Here is a 25,755-nt window from a genome sequence, read left to right on the forward strand (position 1 = left end):
AGTAAAGTGGGGCAAGAGGGAGAAGAGGAAGGCACTGGCCAAAGTATCCTGAGCAATGGAAAACAACATGAGCACAGCCCCAAAGACTGCATATGAGGCACCCACATATGAACTCACACCTAAGCTAACTGCACCAGGTATTGTGATTTTATCAGAGCCTGCCTCTTATAGTGTATCCTGAGAAATGGAAAAACAAGCATTCCCGAAGAACACGGACTTACATATTATCAAATTACTTCTCTTTTCTTCCTCAGGAGACTTCTGGCCTGTAATTAATCTGTCTTACTTAATGTTAACTATTGCTACTTATCTTGGGTCAGGCTCAATCTGGAAGATTTCCAACCACTAATGGTCATTCATTTATACAAAAATCAGCTCAGAGTTTTTTTCTCATCACTTTCTAAAAGACATGCATGTGAAGCAGTATATAAATACACATAGAATAACAAAATGCAAACCATAGTTAAATGGAGACAACTTACTCTGGCACTAAGGTTGATAAAAGATATTAAGTGAATCACAGAATTTGTTCTAGAACAGAAAAAGAAGATAGTCATGTTTGGACTCTGTAGACACCCAATATACGCTGGTTGGTTTGAGAGCTACATCTAGCCCAGATTAATTGTAAGTCATTCATCTTTGTGAGATAAAAATGGTTTCATTTTTCATGTGGTTATTAGTTTTTCTTGCGTATTAACCAATGGATATTAATTAGCTTCTTCAAATGGATGTGATTTTACAAATGATCAACTGGCATGGAACTGGAAAGTGATATTTTTCTCTTGTTTTTTCTTCTATTCCTGGAAGCTTGAACTTTATTTGTCTGTATTTGTTTCCTTATTATTTCTGCCACCTTCATGACACAATTATTTGGAATTTTATCAGATTTAGTGCTTCTCAGCCCTTTGGCTAAGATAGAGGTAAACTTTCAGCTATTGCTTATAAGCACACTATAGAAACTCACTCACACACACACACAAAAGATAGTTTCTGTCATTCTGATCATATGCTAGAGACAGTAAGCAGAAAGGTTAATTTTACGTTAAGTGAATTGCCCAGTAGCTTTAGCTCTAAGAAACTGTAACTTTCTCTAGCAAATACTGTTGTAATATGCTAAATCAATAATGCTCATTCTGCCACTTTGGATAAAAATCCAGATGAGGGGGCCAGGCAGTGGAACAGTAGTAACACAACTGGACCCACACTATGAAGATCTTTGGCTCCTGCCTTGGGACCTCCCTGAGTACATTGAGCCCATGTATGTGCCTGTGACCTGGGCCAGCTGAGACTAGGACTAGATCACAAGATGAAGACCCGGTTGGGGTGCCTCTCACTTTCTTAGAAGAAATAAATAATTTTTAAATGCAGATGATAAATTGCTATTAGATTATTTTTTAAATTGCCATAGGGTATGTACACTTGCTGGAGAGAGAGAGAGAGAGAAAGAAAGAGAAAGGGAGAAAGCACCCAATACCCAGATGGGGGCAGCACAGAGAATGTCCACATCATAACATTCTCTTCTCAGGATTTTAGGTACTTACATACATAAGACTGGTATGTTTTTCAAACCACTGCAACCATAGAGTCGGCCATGTGGAATCAAGTTGCCTTAACCACCATGACATTGGTGGGCCCTAGATAATTTTTTAGTATTATCACTCCAACAAATGGGAAGAAGACAATGCTAAGTAAAAGAATCTCTTTCCTTAAATTTTAAGTAAAATTATGAATCTCAGAATGAAGAAACTAATTCTAAAACTTGTATAAAATATTATGACAGTACTGAGGACTTCAATAAGTCTTTAAAACATAATACTGAGGGGCCAACAGGTGGCACAGTGGTTAAGGTGCTGGACTCCCACATGGTTGGTTGTGTTTCAAGTCCAGAACTGGTGGCTTGCTTTCTCACTTTCTCTTTCTCTCTTTCTCTCTCTCTAGTCAAATTTAAAAAAGAAATATAATAATAAAAAATAAAATTAAACAAAAAATAAGACTGATAAAAACTACATTTCTTTCAAAATAGCTGTAAACCACTCAGAATGAAGTATCTGTTTATCATAATTTTCTTCCTAAGATAGAAAAATGATAAAACATTGCCACTTTCAGATAAGTACATCAAGATGCCAGGTTGTATCAAAAGTACACTTACAACACGTTTAAATGATCCTCCAATAAAAATGGAAATCTTACTAGAGTGTGAAGAGTGCATAAAGACAAAAACAGTTTTTTGTTTGTTTTTTAACAAATATTACTATCGCGTTGTTGGAAAAGTCATGACACATTTTGCACAGAAAAACAGAAAAAGTACATCATGACTTTTCCGGAATCCTATTTCCCTGTGTCTTTGGTAAACAATTCACTACTTAGAAACTCTCAGTTCTAATGATCCAAATTCTAAGTTGACATATTTTTGGCATGTAGATTCATATGACTGTGATAATGACCTGAGAGATTCTTTGACCAGTCAGAGGGATTCTGTGCTGACAATTTTCTCTTACCTTCCTTATAGTCTAAAGCCTACCAACCAACCACAATATAACTCTGTCCAGTTTCTTTACCCTTTAAAAGACAGTGTCATGTTTTTTATCCCAGCTAGTACAATTATGAAGTAAATCTCCAAGCCCTAGTTTCTCAGAAGTGAAGGAAAGTATTAAGGGCAGAGAAATCAACTGTGTCAAATGCTTCAAATGTTAATAAATAAAAAATTACAAACCTGGAGACTTTAGAAATACATTTCTTTGTTACCAAGGAGTGGAAAGAATTTCTAAAACTGCACTGAAGATGACCTGGCTATAATGTCTGGGAGACACCATGAAATGCGATAACTTTGTAAGCTGAACTCTCATCAATTAAAGGATAACTTGCTCCATCTGTGAACGGGGAGGGTTGGAATGAAATATAGCCAAAGAGAAAGTCAAAGAGACAGAATAAATTGTGTGAGTCCTGTATTCTCCAGGAGAAAGACACTAAATATGGGTATCTGACAGTAACACTCTTCAGCGAATCCCTGCTTGGGGGAGGAGGTGACATTGGCCACATCATAGTCTGGATAATACCTCTGTCTACAGCCCACTTCTCTTTGCTTTGGTTTCATGTTCTAACAATTACCTGGCTCCTAAAACTCAATTTCACTCATGCCCTGACATAAAACAGAGGTGTTGCAAAGGAAGACATAAATATTGCGTGTCATTGGAAGGGACTATCTTCCCCTTACAAATTAGTAAACCAATACTGCAGTTCATACAACAGACTTTGGAAATGTTAGCTAAGCCAATTCCCTTAATTTATCAGCATTTAGACAAAATTAAAGTCTTGCAAAACTCTAGGCCCAGAATCTTCTTTTTTTTTGGGGGGGGGGGGGTTTTTGTTATTGGGCGAGTGGGCTCCCCCCAGGATTGTTTTTTTTTTGTGGGGGGGGGGGTGTTTTTGCTATTGGGCGAGTGCGCTCGCCAGATAGACAGGATGAGACAGACAGAAAGCAAGAAATCACCCTCCAGAGGGGAGGGCCATGCTGCAATCCCTTCTCCTCCATTCTCCTCTCAGGATCCTGGGCATGAGTTTTAAGCCACCGGGTCCGGGATGTGAACTGCAGTCGACTACATGAGAGTCCAGGCGACATAGCTATTACACTAACTGCTGGTCCCTAGGCCCAGATCTTATACTTAGGAACTTACACAGGTATAGCTGTCCTGTGCAGTTATTACTACCTCCCTTCTCAAACAATAGTCCAGTTTATCTACTGTCTTACTGCAAGCAACAGCAATCACACGAGGTCCTAAAAAGAATTATTGCTTCTATTTTACAGAGGAATGGTTTGAGTGATTACACCAATGTTTTCCAAATGCAGTCTAAAGATGGAAGGATCAACATCCTGTAACATGGAAAAATATCTAGACAATAACATTAATTTTTTTAAAAAATGATCAAGAAATTCAGAAGAATAAGTTATATTTTAATGTATGTACTGTCTGAAGAGAAAATAATGTAGCCTAGGTTTGTGTAAGAATTTTACTATGATTTATCTACTTCCATAATTCCATAAAGGGTACAACAGAATCACCTAGGGTTTTTTTTTAGGAGTCAATTGTAGGTGTCAATTACTGCTACTCTAACTCACTATTAGTGACTGAGGTGTATGTAGGGGAATGGGGGAGAATGATTATTTTGTATCATATACCAAAGTAAATCCATTTGGAAAAAACAAACTCTTAGCTTGCTCTCTTATTTTCTTTTTTTGGAAAGGTTTTTGCTATAGGGCGCGTGTGCTCGCCAAACAGAGAGAGAGACAGAGACAGGAAGTGAGAAATCACCCCCCCCCCCGATGGCCACACCGCAATCCCTTCTCCTCCATTCTTCCTCTCACGATCTTGGGCACGCACGCACAAGCACCTGGTGTGAGTTTAAGCCGCCGGGTCCAGGACTCAAACCACTGTCGACCACATGGGAGTCCAGCGACATAGCCATTATGCTAATTGCTGGTCCCACAAACTCTTAGCTTTCAAAAAGGAAGCAGGAATAAAACTCTGGAGCATTTATTTATTATCTACATTTCAGAGACAGAATACTAGACACGAGGAACAGATCCTGCCCTTCAAAACCATACACAACCTAAGTCAAAATCCGAAGGCATCTTGCCAAACATTTTACTGTTTTTTGCTCTTCCAATGCACTTTCTTCTGGACAAGAAAAGGGAAAACTTCTCCCCTTTGTTATTTCACAAGCTTATTTTTTTTCTGGACTGAAAAAAAGCAGCAAATTTGCCATGATGCTTCCATTGCTCTTCCAACCCTGTTCATCATTTATTCCCTTTATTTTAAAAAACTCAGGGGTCGTTTTTCTAATTCTACAAGATAAAGGGTGTGTGTGTTGTATGCCCAGGAGTATGCGTGTAGGTACACACATGCACACACACATACATTACCACGGATAAATTCCACAACTTACTGTGATTTTCTTGACCTTCAATGTCACTATTTCCCTGTAAAAAGCCCAGTATCTTTAGGCATTCTGCAGAATAGATGCTATAAATCTCCTTGGTTTACTTTTCTATCCTTCTTTTTACCTTATCCATGTTTCAAAAAAAATCAAAATACCTTTAGGAAAAAAAGAAAGAAAATGTTTTAGAAACGACTTCAATGCCTCAGAGAAGAAACTGCATCTAGTTATTGAACAATCTAGTTCTAAAACTTTATGAAAATGCTCCTGAGGGCCCAGCAGATGGCGTAGCAGTTATGTTGCTGGACTCTCACATGGCTGACCATGGTTTGAGTCTCAGACTCAATGGCTTGAAAATTACACTGGGTGCATGTGTGCACGTGCACAAGATCCTGGGAAGAGAATGGAGGAGAAAGGACTGCGGTGTAGCCATCCCCGGGGAGTGGAGGGGGGGTGATTTATCACTTTCCCTCTCACAGTCTCTGTCTCTCGTGAATGCACACACCCTAAGGCAAAAACCTCTTTAAAAAAAAAAAAAAGAAAGAAAGAAAAGAAACTGCTTCTGATCTCTTTCATCCTTCTTTCAAGCCTTAAAAAGTAGAAAAAGGTTAATATATGTGACTACAAATAAACACACACATACACACACAGAAGTAACTGCAAAAAATTAAACATATTTCTTCCTTAGCCTTCCCACATATTCTGAAAATAATCAATCAGGTCATTGGGAAAGTCATGATGTATTTTTCTACGCAAAAATGTGTCGTAACTTTCCCAGTGACCCAACACAATACACAGATGTCCATGGCTTTTTTTTTTTTTTTTTTGGTGTGTTTGTGTATGGCATAAAGTCAATAAACTTAATTAGTACTTAAAAAGTCAACCTCAGGATCAGCAGTTGGCATAATGGCTATGTTGTTGGACTCCCATGCAGTCGACCACAGTTCGAGTCCCAGACCCAGTGGCTTAAACTCACACCAGGCACGTGTGTGTGCATGCCCAAGATCCTGAGAGGAGAACGGAGGAGAAGGGATTGCGGTGTGGCCATCACCCCTGGGGGGTGATTTCTTGCCTCCTGTCTCTCTGTCTCTCTCTGTCTTTCTGGAGAGCGTACGAGTCCTATAGCAAAAACCTCTCCAAGAAACAACAAAAAAAAAGTCAACCTCATCTCTACCATTTTCTAAAGCCAAGAAAACCTAAACTCAAGTCACCCAGGTAAAAACTGACCTGCAAGTGGGTTGTTCTTTTAATAAAATCAGTTTATGAGATCAACAGTTGGCATAATGGCTATGTCGCTGGACTCCCATGTAGTCAACCATGGTTTGAGTCCTGGACCCAGTGGCTTAAACTCACACTGGGCGCATGTGCTTGTATGCCCAAGATCCTGAGAGGAGAACGGAGGAGAAGGGATTGCGGTGAGGTCATCCCCCCTGGGGGGTGATTTCTCGCATTCTGTCTCTATGTCTCTCTCTGTCTGTCTGGCAAGCGCACGTGACCTATAGCAAAAACTTCTTAAAAAAAAAAAATCAATTTATGACCCTAGGTTAAGAAGGCTGAGGCAGTTTTTTTCTTTTGCTTTTTTTTTTTTTTTAAAGTAATTGCCAGAGGGTGCACGCACTCACCAGAGACACAGAGAGACATGGAAAGGGAGAAAGCATCCCCATAGGGCGTGAACCCAATCTCTTCTCCATCTCTTCATTCTTATCAGGCTTGAGGCATGCACACACATGTGATGACATGTTTTTCAAGCTGCCAACGTCTGGATTCAAACATCAGACAGCCAGTGCACAAGATCCTGGGAGGAGATCTACTAGAACTACAAGGTAACAGGGCTGGCCTTAGGTGGTACTTCTCAAACAAATGAACACTTGATATATATATGAATTTTCTGTTAGCTCAAGAAGTAGCTAAAAAAAAAAATACCTTTAAATGAACCTTTAAAAAAAATCCCCTAGAGGGACCAGCAGTTAGCGTAATGGCTATGTCGCTGGACTCCCACGTGCCGGACCCAGTGGCTTAAAACTCACACCGGGTGCGTGTGCATGTGTGCCCAAGATCCCAAGAGGAGAATGGAGGAGAAGGGATTGCGGCGTGGCCATCCCTCCTGGGGGGTGATTTCTCGCTTTCTGTCTCTGTCTCTGTCTGTCTGGCGAGTGCACGTGCCCTATAGCAAAAACCTCTCAAAAAAAAAAAATCCCCTAGACAATGATCTACTAATATATTAACATTAACATTCTAAATTAGAAGGCAATTAAATGATGAAGATTAAAATATAAAGCAGTCACATGGAAAGAAAGACCAGGAATAGATTTTCTAATCTTCTGTTTGCTTTTGTGTGAAATACATAAAATCTTATTTGGAAAGATTCTGTGTTCTGATACAGTTGCTACAATACCACCTCTATGAGGGCAGGGGCTTTTGTCTACTTTGTTTAGTGCTGTGTCTTCAGTGCATTTCAGAACTGAAGACACAGCACTAAACAAATATTTGTTGAATAAATACACTTATGTTCTAGTTAGCTGAGCATTACACTACAGGATTTTAAAGATCTTTTCCAGGTACAAGAGTCAATTATTTTATTATCGTAGACCAAAGTAGTTTTAAATTTTTCAATAAACAAAAATTGAGAAAGAGTTTTGGCAAATAGCAGGGAGGGAAGGAAGAAAGAACACGGGGTAAGAAGAGGGGACAATATAATTTTGTATATATTCCTCTGAAGGAAATCTGAATTATGACCAGGAATTTTATGGAAAAAGAAAAAATAGACAGTATCAAGAAATATGTAGGTTCCTTGAACAACTGCACTTGTCCCTTTCTACTTTTCCATCCTTAATTGTTCTCCATAAACTTTCCTTTCTCTCAGGCCTCTCTTTTTCTGGCTGCCAATCTGCTCTTCCTCCCAGGGTTCCTTTTTATTATGAGTTAAGAAAACATTACTCAACAATCCTCCCCACCTTCCTTATCTTATTATCTATCCTTCCTAGATAAGGAAAGGAAGCAAAAATTGTCCTTAGTACTGAGGTGGATGCAATCTAAGAAGCCTTCTTATTCAAGAATCAAATTTAACTTAGTTCCTGAAAAAAGAAGTGCATTAAACAAATTAATACAATTTTTGTGTTTGGTAATATTAGGTTGTTGGGAAAGTCATGATGCGTTTTTCTATGCAAAAAAAAAAAAAAAAAGAAAAGAAAAATGCGTCATGACTTTCCCAACAACTTAACAATAAATATTAACCTGATAACATGTAAGGATAAGCTAAAATCTGACTAACATATCAGTATTTTACTAAATCTAACTTATGTATTATAAACACTTTAGAATTTCACAAAATAAGTTTTTCTAAGATTTGATAGTATCAGGACCAGCAGATAGCGTAATGATTACATTGCTGGACTCCCACAAGTCTACTGACCAGGCGGCTTAACACCTCTGCCAGGCGCATGTGCATGAACGCCCCAGGATCTGAGAGGAGAATGGAGGAGAAGGGATTTTGGCATGGCCATCCCCCCTGGGAGGCGAATTCTCACTTTCTATCTCTCCGTCTCTCCACCAGAGCAAGCACACATGCCCTAAAGCAAAAATTTCTCTTAAAAAAAAAAAAAAAAAAAACCAGAAACAAAAGAAAAAATAAGATTTGACAGTATAAATTAAAGAGATAATGAGGCTCTTGTATTTCCCATCTTTACAATTAAGAAATGTATTAATGGGGGCCAACAGGTGGCATGATAGTTAAGTTTTCTGGACTCCCATATGGCTGATTATGGTTCAAGTTCCGGACCTAGTGGCTTGCTTTCTCACTTTCCCTCTCTCTCTCTCACTCTGTCTCTCTCTGATCAAACTAAAAATAAATAAATAAAGTTTAATAAAATCATTCTTTTTTTAAAAAAAGAAATGAATTAATGAACTTGAAAGGTAAACATAGGGACCAGTTGGTGCACTGTTATACAACATAGTGCTCTGCAGGGCTGACCCACACAGGAAGGTTCAGGTTTGCAGCTGGAGACCTTCTTGAGTACAATAGGCACACTTGTACCCACACTCCAGGGCTGGCTGAAGCCGGGGGTAGATCATGGTGTTGGGGGCACTCACTCTCTCTTTGGCTTAGGGAAGAGATAAATAAATTAACTTTCTAAAAAAATGTAACAATAATATATAATCCAGCATTCTCTCACTTTACTGAGCCATAAAAACCGTGTTTATTCATTTATTTCTGTTTATTCAACTGTTACATTCTTAACACCCAAAACGCTGCCTATCAGTTGAATGAATGAACAAATATTGACTATGTGTCTCTTAAGGGCCAGGTACTGTTCTAGGACCAGGAATACAAAATAAACAAGACCTTGCTTACATGGAGATTGAGGTACAGAAGGAAAGATATCAGACAAAAATTATGCAAGGAACATAACGATAAAAGCTATAAAGGAAAAATATAAAGCGTATGAAGAATAGGCTCTATATTGCTTGAAAAGTCAAAAGAGACTTTTCTAAGGAACAGACATTTAAGTTAGCACCAAAAAAGAGACTAGGATTTAGCAAAGGGAAGGGTAAAGACAGAAACTACTCCACAAAGGGAAGCAGCGAATGAGAAGATACTGAAGCAGCTAGGTGTGCACTGTCTTCTAAGAACTGAGAAAAGATCAGTGGAACTTAAGAGAGGAGTTCAAGATGAGGCTGGAATGGAAGACAGAGCTCAGATGATGCAGGGGTACTGTAAACATTGTACACGTTTCTACTTTGTTGAAGTCTTAACAATCCCACAAATACGCTGTGAATACCCCACCCTGGCAACCAGATGCACGAGTGTGATAAGGCTGGTGCCTGCCAAGTTCCCTTTGTGCCACTTTGACTGTGGCCTAGTGACATTCAAGCACATTAATGAAATCTCATGCCCTTTGCTTTATATTCCACCCCAGCAAAAGAACTTGCTCACCAGTCCTCTCTCTTTCCTCGCCCCACCTCTTCCCAACTGTTTGGCTGACCTTGCTCCAAGTGTTCTCCTAAATAGCTCCATGTAGCATACCATGCCTCCTCCTCGGGCCTTGAGTACAGCAAATCTTCTTCCTTCTCGTATGCCTCTCCATGGTGCTACTCCATGTCCACATCTGACTAATTAAAAAAAACCATTTAGGGGAAAGCCAGTGGTGGTGTGGTTAAGGCGCTGGATTCCCACATGGCTGATCATGGTTCAAGTCTCAGAAGTGGCAGCTTGAAAATTATGTGGGGTGTGTGTGCATGCATGTCCAAAATAATCCCAGGAGGACAAAGGAGAAGAAGGAATTGTGGTGTGGCCGTCTCACCTGGAGGGGAGGGGTGATTTCTCATTTTCCCTCTTTCTGTCTCTCTCCAGCAAGCACAGTCACCCTATGACAAAAATCTAAAAATAAATGAATGAATTAAAAAAATTTAAATAACATTATTTCTTACAACACAGCAGGCTGAAGGGAATTAGGATGTCAAAGTACACTACCCCAAAATATGCCACTTTGGCATAAAGATTATTTCAAGCTTAAGCCATTGAAAATCAATACATATAGGAAGAGTTCTCTGCCCACCATCCCACCCTCCTTATCCATCTAAAAGCAGAGCATAAATTATTACCCTTTGTAAAGGTATTCCCCCCACCAATTGGATCAAGAGGAGTGACTCTCATCACTAGAGATGAACAGCTGAGATGAGTTTGCATAAACAGCTCTAACTAAAACAATCAGTATCTTCCATTAGTTCCCTCATATATTTCCTAGTTACTTTCCCACAATTTATCATCCCTTGAAGCTCAAATCCCCTTCCCTTTTTAAAGAAGGTATATAACTTCAAGTTTTACATTGTTTTATTTCCCTACCAAAAAATAAAATTTCAGTGTGAACAGGATAGCTTATTCATCCCTGTATCCCTGGAAAAAGCTAGCACAGTTCTTTGCGTCAAGTACTACACAGTTGGGTTTTTTTTTTTTTTTTGCATTTAGTTATTACATACATATTACATAAAATAGCTTATTTAAAAATTTGGTTGTTTCAGGGATCAAGCTTCCCTACATTATATAATCAAGAAAGATGACTAAGAAATTAAACTAAAAAATAACTTGGCATCATAGTCCACCAAATTAAATTCTGCTAAAATAAGTCTAGTCCTATCATAAAGGGCAGATATCTTTACTATTCTCCTGCCTGGAAAACTAAAGTATGATGACCCAGAAACAAATCCCACAGCATCAGAGTACAAAAGTTAGTACTGGGGACCAGCAGTTAGCGTAATGGCTATGTCTCTGAACTTCCATGTAGTTGACCGCGGTTCGAGTCCTGGACTCGGTTGCTTAAACTCACACCAGGTGCCTGTGCGTGGTGCCCAAGATCCCAAGAGGAGAATGGAGGAGAAGGGATTGCGGCATGGCTATCCTCCCTGGCGGGTGATTTCTCACTTTCTGTCTCTCTGTCTCTCTCTGTCTATCTGGCAAGCGCATGCACCCTATAGCAAAAACCTCTAAAAAAAAAAAAAAAAGTTAATACTGAGTAAACATCATTTAAAAGATTTATCTTAGTGATTTAGCTCAGCATGGAATCAGACACCTTTTCAACATCCGAGAAGACATATACAACTTTCCTTCCAAATATCTACTGCCATTATCACAGTTCTATGGTTTAATACAGTTATTGACTGTGATCCTTTTTTAGAGATCAGAATTTTTATAAATTAAAAAACTTAAAAATCAAGAAGTTAAAGAAAGAAAAATCCCATTAGAAAATTACTAAAACCATGGGCAGCATTCATCTTGAGATTATTTGTTACCCACAGAATAAAAATCTAATTTGAAGAGCTATGTTAACTCTTATCGAATCTTTTTTTTTTCTTTTTAAATCTTAAATTTGTATTTCAAAATGGACATGGTACTTCATATGGGCCCATGTTTTATAGTTTTCTAACAATATTTCAGCGAAAGCTGCAAGCATTTGAAATTTAATTCTTAATATGAATTACAGCTTATGCATTATGAGGACATTAGAAAGTGTCTTCACAGACATGATAGACATAAACATTTTATGTGGTACTTTGCCGAGTATATCCTATCAAACACAGAGAGGAAATACATGTTTTTGAAATGTTCATTATTGTCATGATAGGAAAAGTTTAAATTTACTGCAAATCACTGAAATTCTTCCTTAATATGTAAACAGCTGATTAAAAAAACAGTAGAAATTCTTCCCTGGGAGAGACAATTTCCACCTTTTGAGTACATTAGTAGCAGAGAAATCTGCATAACTATATTCATGCAGAACTTCAGTTTAGGTTATTTTCAAATCATAATTATATATGTTCAAAATCCCATCGGTTTCTTCTAAACAGTCTGCTAAGGGGTGAATCTGATCTACATACTTTAGTATGTAAATACTTTTGTGGTTATTTTTCTAGGAAGTTCTGCTTGAAAAATCATACAAAACTAAATGAAAGCTAAATAGTGACATAATATTTGGATATAGGCTATAGCCATTTAATTATGCCCATCTGAAATCTTAATAAAAATCTCAGCCAGTGTTACGTGACTACCGGTTATCAATGTGAACTCTTACATGGTCTCCTCCAGTCACCCAGCATCCTTCTGGTTTTCTTTTCCTTGTTCTAAGTGTGTTAAGGTCAAGAAATGCCTAAGACAATACAAAGAGAAATGATTTTTTCATAGTATCTCTTTTTTTTATTACCAGCTCCTAATGTCTTTCTAATAACAGTACCTATAAACAGAAGGGTACATTTCTATTTATACTGCCACATAAAGCTTCAAGGAAACAATCAGCATAGCAGCTGGATTCAGTACCTATTCACCTGAAAAAAGTTTAAGAAAACACTAATTAAAGCATTTGGAATCTTAGTTGTATCAATACTTCTGTACCTGAAAAGTTAAATGAAAAAAATTTCTTTGTATTGTTTTATTTACTTTGGATTCTAAGGAAACAACTATTAGTGTATATTGCAGGAAAATTAAATGATCTAAAATTGAGTTAAATACATGACTACATATATTTAGGAACTGAAAGTATTAAAATAACACAGAAAATTGCTAAAATAAAATTCAGCTTTAAGGGACCAGCATTTGGCATGATGTTAAGGCACTAGACGCCCCCATGGCCAACCACGGTTCGAGTCTCAGACTTGACAGCTTGAAAATCATGCCAGGCGTGTGTGCATTCATCCCCAAAATCCTGAAAGGGAATGGAAGAAAAGGAATTGCAGCATGGCCATCCCCCTGGGGGTGATTTCTCACTTTCTCTCTCTCTCTGTTTTTCCCTGTGACAAGCACATGCACCCAATGGCAAACAAACAACAACAAAAAAAAATCTTAAAAAAAAAAACTTAGTTTAAAAAATAATAAAGCCTGCTCGGACCAGCAGTTGGCATAATGGCTATGTCGCTGGACCCAGTGGCTTAAAGCTCACTCCGGGTGCATGTGCATGTGTGTGCGTGACCAAGATCCCAAGAGGAGACTGGAGGAGAAGGGATTGCTGCATGGCCATCCCCCCTGGGGTGTGATTTCTCGCTTTCTGTCTCTCTGTCTTTCTGGCAAGCGCACGTGCCCTGTAACAAAAACCTCTCAAAAAATAAAATAAAATAATAATAAGGCTTGTCAATTATTATTGAAAAGCTAATAAATATACTTACTTCTTTGGTAACTATTAAAATAGATGCATTTTCAGAGTATTTTTAGGGCAGAGAAACTACATGGTATTATACTGGTGGATACATGTCATTATACATTTGTCAAAGCATACAGAATGTACACCATCAAGTGGGAACCCTAATGTGAACTATGGACTTTGGAGATACGATGTGTCAATTTCAGTTCATTGACTGTAATAAATGTACCATTCTGTTGTAGGATATTGACAGTGTGGGAAGCATTGCCTACTGGAGAGAAGACGGGATATAGAAAATATCTGTACCTTCCTCTCAATTTTGATGTGAACCTTAAACTACTCTAAAAATAATATTAAAACAACAACAAAAAATGGCTACCAGGTGAAGTGGAGCTTGCAGTGCTGGATCCCACATGGCCAGCTGTGCAGTTCAAGTCCTGGCCCCAGCAGCTTGAGGATCATGCCATTGTGTATGTGTGCTCAGAATCTCAAGAGAAGACTGGAGGAGAGGGAATGGAGATGTGGCCATTCCTCCTTGGGGCCATTCTCACTTTCCCTCTCTCTTGGAGCACATATGTCCTATAGTAAAAGCTAAAAAAGAAAAAAAAAAAAACTAACCTAAAACAATAGTTCAATTTGTCTCAAAGTTTCAAAACAGTATGATGAATGCAATTTCTCTTACAGGTCCATGTGCGCACTAAGTAATATCCCATTTTTCACAAAATGCACAGTGGCAGAGAATATATGTCAACCTCACTTGTACCATAAAATCTAAGTAGTAGAAGCAAGGAATGTAAAATGCTTATATTTTGTAGCTTGAGATGATACTCAAGCAAAGGAAAATTAGGTGCTTACTTGGGAAATTTTTAATGAGATAAACATATCATAGGAACTGGAATGAAGAGGGCACACTCATGTTATAGCAAGGTATACTTCTTGCCTAAAAATGTCACCATCTATCTCTTGGCACGTATGCATAAAGTAAGAAAGAAACAAAAATGGACACAGAGAACTTGGTGTACTTATCAGCAAAAATAAGGTCAGATTTTCCAAAATCAAGGATAGTATTATTTGTTTCTCCAAAAAGTTGCTGTTTATGGTCAAAATTCTTATGATCAACTAAACTGAAACTATCCCTACATACTGAGTTCTAACAAGTACCTGGAAAAAAAATAAATAAAAAATATTTATTTGCTACAAAGTGTTGCCAGGCATGGCTATGAAAAAACATGGGGAAATACAACATTTTGGATTACAGAATAATTTATATTTAAAAAACTAAAAACAAGGAAGTGACCATCATAAAATACTGACTTTGCTTTTTAAACTCATTGAATTCTGCTACTTAAAGTAGAACATATAGATGATACGTATTTCAACTCCAAATAACAAGTACAATATTTGAGGGAGAAAAACAGCAAAATATTTATATTCTTGGTTTTCCATAGGGCGGGCGCCACCACGCCCAATATTCTGGGTCTTCAATTAAACTTCAACCTTCTGTTATTTTCATTTGTCCTTGTCAAAGTGTCATTTCTATTTCTAGTTTCTTGCAAATAAAAAGCTTACAAAATGGCAATGTGATGTCCTTTGAGTAAGAAGGTATAAGCACAGGTCACAAAAGGTCCCCCAATACAGAAAATAGTTAAAATGGTTCAGTTCATTTCTGCTGTGAGAAAATATATAAAAAGAGGTAAACAGTGGAGCCAAGATCCAATCAATCATACAATCGCACTGAAATAGTTAAAGTCTGCTAAGTGTATAATGGTACTGACAGAGACTTGATACACTTGGTTTTGAGCATCTAAGTAAAGCTTAAGAAACAAAAGCAATAACATAATATAGAAATAACTATCTATGGTTGATATTCTCAAAGACTTTATAATTTTTTTAGTTGCTCTAACAATACTACTTTTTTATTTTATTGTCTTTTGGCACAGTTTTAAAACATTTCCTACTCTTTGGATATCTGATAAAATTCATTACATTTTTTTTTATCAAGTTTAGTTTCCTATCAGATCCATTATATACTATAATTATGACTTCCATAAATACACTAAGAAATACATTGGTTTGTCTCTTCCCATTGGTAGCAAATTGAAATCATAAGTCTTCTAAAAAAATAGCAAATTCTTCACCAAGTTAACATGTGATGTTTTCAGGATGGATTTAATTTGTGCCACTTGATAACAACCTTTTCTGGATTTGTAACTGTCTCTTTCCACTGGTTTGCTGCTTCAGTGTTGTTACTGTCTTCAGTTATCCAAATCTGTAAAGCAAGAATACAATTAACTTAACACAATAATAACAGAGTTCACACACTTAATTACTCTTTATGAAAGACATTTGGAAGTTGGTTTATATATTTTCAATTAAACATCTTTCCTTTAAGAAGCTAGGAGAGATATCACAAATTCATTCCCTCTAAAACAATTATTAGTATTCTTTTTTATTTGATAATCCTAATTCAACTTAAGATAAATTCTAGCTACTTTAAAATATTTTTTTAAAGATTAACTAAAGTGAGGCTAATTTCAATCATGATTTAAATTACACTGGTAAGAAATGTGCATTTTAAGGTACCTTTTACATTAAATAAAACTGTAATCTTATTCAATATCTAATAAATTGTCATTTCTGATCCATGGTAAATAATTTCAAAGTTGTGTCAGCTATGTAACTTTAGGTAGTATACATAAATGAGCTTGAGAAAACTATGAAGTATTATGGAAATGTAAGATGTGGCTACATGGCTACATTTCACAAAGACAAGATGGACAAGGAATCAAAAATCCTTAATTGTCACTTCAGCTCTAACATTAACAAATGTTGTTACCTTGGGATTAACTTTTCTGAGGCTTGGACTTTAATTCTTTTATGTAAAGACAGAAGAAGATCATTGTTTTTCATTTTTTTTCCTGGTCTAAAAAATCTTTCCTTGGGGATGGCAAGTGGCATGGTGGTTAAGGGCACTGGACTCCCACATGGCTGACCATGGTTCAAGTCTCGGACCTGGTGGCTTGCTTTCTCACTTCCTCTCTCTCTGTCTGTCTCTGATCAAACTGGAAAATAACAATGATAATAATAATAAATAAAGTTCAATAAAATAATTCTTTAAAAAAAAGAATCTTTCCTTCAAACAAAATCTTATGAATAACCACAATACACAAAACAGTTACCACTGGAGTGCTGTGGTAACCCGGGGTAGGAGAACCTCAATCTATCAATACATTTAGCAACCTTATCATGGTGACTCCTAAGGCCACTGGGAGCAGATGATCAGAACTTTGCCAGAATTGTTATTCTAGCCAGAATTGCAATCGAGATAATGGAATCATCATGAGTTATTCTGGAAACTGTCTCTCAAGTTTCCTATCCCATTCATACGTAATAGCTGAGGGTTCATGATATAGGTCACTTTAACCAAACTTCATAGACCTCATGACTATCAAAAATATGTTTGGTACATGAATACTAGAGTTCAAATTCTTTTCCAAATAAAAACAAAGGCCAAAACTACATTTTAAATTAATACTGTACATAATATTTATTAAAAGAAAATATATGTATATATAACACAAAATGTATGAAAAAGTCATTCAAAGAGTCAATATCAATCTTTGAAAATTCATATATAATTTGAATATTTCATGTAAACTGTTAAGAACATCTTGTGGTCAAGTGGAAGCTTTTGAATGAAAAACACAAATTTTGGAATTTAGATGTGGTTCAAATAATTTTAATTAAGATGAAAGATAACAATGGACAGCTACCACTAATCAATTCAGAGTGAAAAAGAAAAACAAGTTATTACAGCATTAGCAAGTAACAAATTACTAAGAACTTTTAAATATATTAATCCAGACAGTACTGACTGACTAAATACCACAATCACTGTTAAAATTTATGTTTTCTAAGAATTCAAATCTAAGTTAATTAACAGCATACAAAAAAAGCCCGTGCTAAATATTAAATTGAAGATGATAAAGAATAAAGTAAATATGATATCCTTAAAAATATTATGCAAAACTTAGTGTTCCCTCTTTCTGTAACAAACCAATCAGTAGTACTGAAAAACTGCTCTTTCTTAATAGTTTGTAAAGCTTAAGGGCTCATTAAAAAGATTTAAAGATAAGCCTAATTACTCCAAAATTCCAACTATTAGTATTAAAGAAAAAATTCTAACAAGTTTGATTTTTGTGGCAATACTGAATTTTAATCTATGATGATGAAGAATTTTATTCTATTCAACTTCAATTTTATTCTATATTCCCTTTGTTAACCAGCTGTTTAAATGCATAGAACAATACAAGGAAAGAATACAAGGAAAACTACTGACTAACCTGGCCCACAAAGTGTTTTCTTCTTACAGAGCTTCGACTATAAAGCTTAATGAGAAAAACAATTTCTTTTTCATTCTGTATAAGTGGAAAAATCATAGTCTCTCCCCATTTTACTCTTCCATTGGAGGCCTTCAGTAGGCGTGTCTTCTTCTTATAAATCAACTCTCCTGAGCTAAACATTGCCACCTTCACAAAAAAACCTAAAAAACAAAACGTTTTTGAGTATATAAACTTTTATCTAAAATATCATATGAAGTTATACAGTTCCTTATTATGTTTACTGTAAAAATATTAAAAAGCCATTTTTAAAAGTTTAATGAGTTATTGCCATAACAGAAAACATCTCCAGTCAACTTTATAATTTTTACCACAGTTATGACTACTATAATCTCAAATGCATTTAATCTTTCTCTCACTTGAATGTGATCAAAGACTGGAATTATAGGTATAAAGAACAATCATTTGGGGCCAGCAGATGGCATAGCAGTTATATGGTTGTACTCCCACAGAGTTGACAATGGTTTGAGTCCCAGACCTGGTGGCTTGAAAATCATGCCCGGCATGTGTGTACATGCCTAGGATCCTGGGACAGGAATGGAGAAGGGACTGCAGCATGGCCATTTCCCATGGGAGGTGATAGCTCGCTTTATCTCTCACTGTGTGTGTGTGTGTCTCTCTCTCCAGTGAGTACATGTACCCTAAGGCAAAAACCTCTAATAAAAACAAAAACAAAACAAAACAAAAGGAACTATCAGCTGCAAAGAAGTTCACCTTGAAAAGAATTACACAAAAACAGGGGCCAACTCTTTGAATAGCTGGAGGTATTTATTTAACATTTTCTTAAGCTTATTTTTTTTCCTATGACAGAGAAAAAGAGTGAGAAATAAATAGGTACCCTTGCTGGGATATTGCCACACCACCATCCTCCCCAGACTACTAGCCATTCAGGAGCATGTGTAGAGCATGCTCCAGTTGATCTGGAATCTGGACCTAGGACCCAAACCTGGAGCCTTCTCATATGGCATCAATGTCACATGATGGTGCTCACCCATGCCACCACATCTCAGCCAATTTTCCTATTTTATATAGGTAAAATTATTTGCTTGAGACTCCAGAAGTCAAGCTAAGGTCCAGAAGACAAAAAGCTATTCTTTAAATAAATCTGAGATGCAAAGTTTCCAGTAATAATAGAATACACAGCAAAAGTATTACAACCCCTGGTTATGGCCAAAAGCACAAAGAGGGAAAAATGGTTTTGGATTTGTTTTTGATATTTTTGGTATTTTTACAATTAAGTGTCTAGTTAACAGCACATCCAATTAAGGGCATAGACCTAGAGAGAAAATAAATTGTTTAGAGTGGTAAAACATATCTGAGAGTCCTTTGGACACTAACCTGTTCAAAACAATGAGCCTATAAAAGTATCAAATACAAAGAGGTCACAATTGGTAAGAATCAAGAGACCAGTGGATTAAGGCAGACACAGTGGCTAAAACTTGAAATCTGATCTTTTAAAATTAAAAGTAAAGCAAATAGTTAAGTAATAATGTTAATTAAGATTTTAAGCTCCATTGTAAGAAACGTAGGAAAACATTCTATTATTAATACTTCCTAAAGATTCCACTTTGAACCACTTATATACTTACTCAAAGTCAGAGGTGTTGATGAGCTTGGAAGGTATTGTGCTGCGAGGATTTGTAACTGAATCCTGCTATTTACCGCTTGAAAACAAGTCCCCAGTTCAAGTTCTGCATGGCAAACCTGTGTGTCAAAAAAGTGTCATTCAGTAATTAAGAATAAACTTATGAAATATTTCAAAAATTCAGAGTTAAGAGTTAAGGTTAGAAAATTTTAAAGCATTCTTTCTTTTGAAACTCAAAGGCAAAACTTATAAGAGAAGATTAAGGAGATAAATGTCACAGATTCTGTAAATATAAGGTACTTACTTGTATGGATTATGAAAATACAAGTTATACCTACATACCAAAAACTTCACAATTAGTGACACTAAAAGAATCTAAATGAAAAGCAAATTAAATCCTAAGCAGTATAACCAGAGATGTCACTGAAATTTACATACATACATACACACACACACAATTTTAACGCACACTTTCAAAAGCATTAAATGTAATGAACTGAATCATTTTTAAGAACATGTAGAAATGCTATATTTATTTATTTATTTAAAAAATTGTAGGTATTTTAATAAGATCGCTTCAAGAATATAATGTAAAACCAATACAATGCACTATAAAACAATTTTTCCATTGATTTAAATTTAAAAATTGCCTGTAAATTCTGTAACAACATATTCATATTCACAAACTCCGAATGAAAAGTAAACACCACTTTCTATTTCTAATCCAAGGTAATTCACAAGTTCACTTTGAAGGGGATTGAGTTTTGGTTTAGTTTTGCTTTTGATACCAAACACAAACATATAGTCATTCAGAATAAGATTACTTGTTTATTTAACAAAATATTTACTGATGCTCTGAAATAAATTTCACCAGTGATAGCAATGTTTTAAAAAGAACATAAAAAGCATGCTACATTATTTCTCTTCTCTTTTAAAAGTTAAATATGAGGGGCCAGTAGGTGGGCATGGTACTTAAAGCACTGGATTCCCATATGGCTGACTACAGTTCAAGTCCTGGACCTAGTGGCTTGAAAAATCATGCTGGACATGTGTGCATGCATGCCCAAAATCCCAGGAGGAGAACAGAGGAGAAAGGATTGCAGCGTGGCCATCCCCTCCTGGGGTAGGGGGGTGTTCACTTTCCCTCTCATGGTCTCTCTCTCACGAATACAAGCACCCTATAGAAAAAAAAAACTTAGGAAAGATATATGAGAATAATTATTTTCTGATTATTGAAATTAGAGGAGGTGTTACCAAAATCAGAGACAAACATTACTACAATAAGCAGATATTGTAGTCAGTAAACAGATTTTTGGATTAAGAGTTGAATTACTATACTAAATGGGAGCAAGCCAAAGAAAGTTGGCAAGAAGGAAGCTAGTTAAAGCAATGAGGCACTAAATAATAAGGAAAAGGTCAAAGAAAATCTGAGGCAAACAATAAAATAAAGGAGACACAAAGGGGGGAAATGAAATGTGCTCTTGAGTACTGCTGACCAAGAACAGAAAAAAGTTGGTTATTTGTCTGTGAAAAACAGTGCGAACCAGTCTACTTATGTAGATTCCAAGGTCCTTCAAGTAAAAAATAAAAGAGAAAACATAAAGTTGTCCAAACACAAAAAACATTGCTGTTCATGTGTTGAAAAGGATACAAATGGGAATAAAGCAAGAACACGATGTTTACGAATCTTATTAGGCTCAACGCAGACAGATACAAAAGTCTTTGTCAATATTAATTCCAATAAAGTTACAAAACAGCTGAATGGCACTTTATGAAGAGGCTTAGATATCTTTTCTTTTCTTTTTTTTAAAGAGAGATTTTTGCTATAGTGTATGTGCACTTGGCAGAGAGACAGAGATAGAAAGACAGAAAGTGAAAAATCACCCCTAGAGGGTATGGCCACGGCATAATCCCTTCTCCTCTCAGGAGTTTGGGCATGCACACACACGTGCCCAGCTTGAGTTTTAAGCTACCAGGTCTGGGACTCGAACTGCGGTAGGCTGTGTGGGAGTCTGGTGACATAACCATTATGTCATGGTTACATTATATTGATCTCAAGGTTTATATTTATATATAATGCCATTGACTGAGGCTTATATATATATTTTTTTTTCTTTTTTTGGAAAGGTTTTTGCTATAGGGTGTGTGCACTCACCAGAGAGAGAGACAGAGAGATAGAAAGCAAGAAATCACCCCCCAGGGGGATGGTCATGCTGCAATCCCTTCTCCTCCATTCTCTTCTCGGGATCTTGGGCGCACACACACACACACACACACACACACACACACACAGCATGAGTTTAAGCCACGGGTCCAGGACCTGAACTGTGGTCGACTACATGGGAGTCCAGAGACATAGCCATTACGCTAACTGCTGTGGTCCTGAGGCTTATATATTTTTTTTTTTTGGAGAGATTTTCACTGTAGGGCGCGTGCGCTTGCCAGACAGACAGAGAGAGACATAGAGACAGAAAGCGAGAAATCACCCCCCAGGGGGGATGGTCACGCCGCAATCCCTTCTCCTCCATTCTCCTCTCGGGATCTTGGGCACGCACGCACACGCGCCCGGCGTGAGTTTTAAGCCACCGGGTCCGGGACACGAACCGCGGTCGACTACATGGGAGTCCAGCGACATAGCCATTACGCTAACTGCTGGTTCCCAAGGCTTATATATTTTCTTAAAACACGATTCTGTGTTTTAAAATTAGTCATGTCAAAAAAAATGAAGAGACAATGAAAAGTGAATTGCTTAAAAGAGTATAAAGTCAACTGCTGAGGTTAATTTTAATTCCTCCTGGAAAAAGTCTAAAAGATGATAAAAACTTATTTATTTTGGCAATAAATGCTGACTTGTAATAAATGTAATAAATGTTTATTACTTTTTATTTTAATCAGAATGAAAGGAGATTAACAAATAACTTTTCACATGAACTAATTTGGTAGCCCTATATATAAAACCTTTGCTGATTAAAAAAATGTTGCTGTCCTTGGCATTAAAAATATATATTAGAAAACATAATAATCTATTATTTACAAAACACAAAGAAATCATAATTTAAGGTTTTTATTAATCTTTATCTTATTATGGTTTTGTACTCACAATGTAGTAATACTTTTGAAAATGCCTGAAGGTAGCGGCAAAATTTCTCTTACTATAACAACCATAGAGTTCCCCCCCATTAAACAAAGCAGCATTGGGCAATGGGTATACCATTTCCTATTTGTGAAGATTATTTGCAAATTAAATATATGTTTCAGGACCTTAATTCAGACAATAAGAAACTACTCAAGGTGGTTTTCAATCTCTCAATAGCCAACAAATTTAAATGCCAATCAATAGCAGGTATGTACTGGCTGCATTTAACAAACACAAAACTGAAAGATATAGGATATGATCTCTCCTTTTGAATAATGGATGGTTTTAAAATTATTTATTATTTATTTATTTATTGCCCAGAGGGGATGTGTATTCATCAGAGACAGAAAGAAAGCATGTCCAGATGGGGTGTGTCACACGATTTTAAGAAAACAGACAGACACACCATGTGTGTTTTTCGAGCCACTTGGTCTGGGATTCAAACTGTGGTAGGCCATGTGGGATCTAGCTCCCTATGCACAGCACTTAACCACTGTACCACTGGCCAAACTGAAGATTTATTTTATTTACAACAGAGAGTGCATGTGTGTGTATGCATATGTGTATGCATGTACGTGAGATGAGGAGAGAGAGAGACAGGCACCCTTGACAGGGTCTCCTCATGCCATAATCCCCTTTCCCCAGCCATCCAGCTCTTCAGGATCTTGGGCTTATGCCTCACATGTTTTCAAGCCAGCCCAGAGACTCAAACTGCAGTTGGCCACTTGGCTTCCACCACTGCAGTTCAGTTTGTTACCAACTGCATCACCAGGCCAGACCATTGGATTTTTAAACGAGATTTTTGCTATAAGCCTGTGCGCTTGCCAGAAAGACAGAGACAGAAAGTGAGGAATCACCTCCACGCCCCCACCCCAAGGGGATGGCCATATAGCAATCTTTTCTCCATTCTCCTCTTGGGATTTTGGTCACACACACATATGCATCCAGCCTGAGTTTCAAGCCACCAGGTTCAGGACTTGAACCACTGTTAGCCATGTGGGAATCCAGTGCCTTAACCACTACACCATCTGCTGGTCCCCAATGGATGATTTTTTTTTTTAAAAAAAAGAAAGAAAACATTATCAGCTTTCTTGGAATTGTTGAAAATGAAAATGTTAAGTATAATTAGAATAAAAAATTTTAAATCCCATGATCTGGGGATGTTTGAGACCATCTTTTTAGGGAGGGCAATATGTAGTAGAAATAAAGAGCGCTGCTCTGGAATTAAAATGCTTCTGTTCAAATCCTGATTCCCCAATGGCTGGCTGTATGAACTCACGCAAGTGGTCCCATGTCTGATCTCCACAAAAAGGTTAAGCAAGACCTATAGTTGTGTAAGTTTCATGTGAGCATTAGATGGCTTAGCACTGGGTTGGCCATAAGGTAAATCTCTATCAATGTCAGCTAATTCTACAGGTGAACCTTGTCTCTTCTATATTATTCAGCTTATTGAGACTGCAAGTAAACACACACTACTATGTGTCAAGGTCAAGAAAGCTTTACTGAGGAACTTATTAGTACTACATGAAAGCTGTGATATTCATGGCAAAATAGTTGTCAATGTAAATGGGTATGTAAGCCTCATACTCTTCTAATGTCACAATTAGAATTTCTGTTTTTGGGACTAGGAGTTGGCATAATGGTTATGTCGCTGGACTCCCATGTAGCTGATCGTGGTTCGAGTCCCGGACCCGGTGGGTTAAACTCACACCGGGCACATGTGCGTGTGTGCCTAAGATCCCGAGAAGAGAATGGAGGAGAAGGGATAGCAGTGTGGCCATCCGCCCAGGGGGTGATTTATCGCTTTCTGTCTCTCTCTTTCTGGCAAGCACATGCGCCCTCTAGCAAAAACCTCAAAAAAAAAAAAAGAGAATTTCTGTTTTCTTTTTTAACATATGGAAGAAAGCATACTGTTGTTGCTTTAACCAAAAACATGCAACATGCACACTAAGTAACGTAATTCACTGATTCAGTATAGCCTTAGCTCTCCTTTCAAGGCAGCAGTCTTTGTACCCCTAGCATCTGGCATACAGTAGCTATACAAATGTTTCTAAAACCTCTGATATATGCGTGAAATACAATTTTGTAGAAATTTAGCAATAATCAGATTCTCCAAGGCAGATAACAATTTCTCAATTTCCCAGAAAATATCTTCATTGAGTTCTCTTCTAAGTACTGCATTTTTAACATTTTAATATATGAATTATCTACTTGATTAGCGTATCTGTGAGTTCTGTGCAGATTACTGTCTACTAAGTGTCAAAGATATCAGTGCAAACTCCTGACAGAGTTATAGAATAAATTTGCTATATTTTTATAGAAAGTAACAGTCTATTTTGGCAAGCTTCCATTCATCATTTATTCTTCCATACCTACCTACATGCATACAAATATTCTGTTCCAATATGTCAGGCCCTTACTAAGAGCACAGGAAAATCTGAAGAAAACAGATGGAAGTTTGAGCCTAGCTTTTGTGTTTGTTTGTTTAAAAAAAGTAAATAATTATAAGTTGTAATAAATGCTAAAAAAAACCCCAAAAAAACCAAAAACATGAGAGGGTAGAGATAGAAAATAAAAAGAAAATAACAACCATCATAGGGGAGGGAGTTGAGATAAAAAATAACAGGAAAATAACAACCATCAAGAAATTTCTGTTCTTCTGACCAATTATAGTCATCTTTGTTTTTTATTTTTTAATTCCTAATTCCCTCCTCCAATTCAGTAGTTTTCAAGTCAGGTTACAGATTAGAACGACATTGGGAGCATCTGAAAAATACAAGGAACCAGCAGATCGTGTAGCAGTCACGTCACTGGACTCCCACATGGACTCAACCACAGTTCGAACCCTGGATCCGGTAGCTTAAAAATCACACCAGGCACGGGACCAGCAGTTAGTGTAATGGCTATGTCGCTGGACTCCCACGTAGTCAACCGCAGTTTGCATCCCAGACCCGATGGCTTAAAACCCACGCCGAGCGCATGTGCGTGCGTGCCCAAGATCCCAAGAGGAGAATGGAGGAGAAGGGATTGCGGCGTGGCCATCCCCCCTGGGGAGGTGATTTCTCGCTTTCTGTC

General features: G+C 37.1%; 1 protein-coding gene across 8 annotated transcripts in view; it reads right to left on the reverse strand.

Annotated features, from left to right (window-relative positions):
• Window positions 1-9,885: 9,885 nt before the first annotated feature.
• TC2N (tandem C2 domains, nuclear) overlaps window positions 9,886-25,755 on the reverse strand; it is a 46,717-nt gene continuing 30,847 nt past the window's right edge. For 3 of the 8 annotated variants that reach the window (XM_027774694.1, XM_027774695.1, XM_027774696.1), the window contains exons 11-15: window positions 19,549-19,663; window positions 17,903-18,102; window positions 15,754-15,828; window positions 12,501-12,575; window positions 9,886-10,040 (exon numbers count right to left, since the gene is read on the reverse strand). In XM_027774694.1, coding sequence (XP_027630495.1) covers window positions 9,936-10,040; window positions 12,501-12,575; window positions 15,754-15,828; window positions 17,903-18,102; window positions 19,549-19,663 — 570 coding nt within the window. In that variant the 3' untranslated portion in view covers window positions 9,886-9,935. Of the gene's footprint in view, window positions 10,045-11,812; window positions 12,576-14,732; window positions 15,829-17,902; window positions 18,103-19,546; window positions 19,664-25,755 lie in introns of those variants that run through there. The other 5 variants (XM_027774699.1, XM_027774698.1, XM_027774697.1 and 2 more) reach the window with 5 other exon arrangements.

Source organism: Tupaia chinensis, unplaced genomic scaffold (genome assembly GCF_000334495.1).
Source record: "Tupaia chinensis unplaced genomic scaffold, TupChi_1.0 Scaffold000469_1, whole genome shotgun sequence".
NCBI lineage: Eukaryota > Metazoa > Chordata > Mammalia > Scandentia > Tupaiidae > Tupaia > Tupaia belangeri.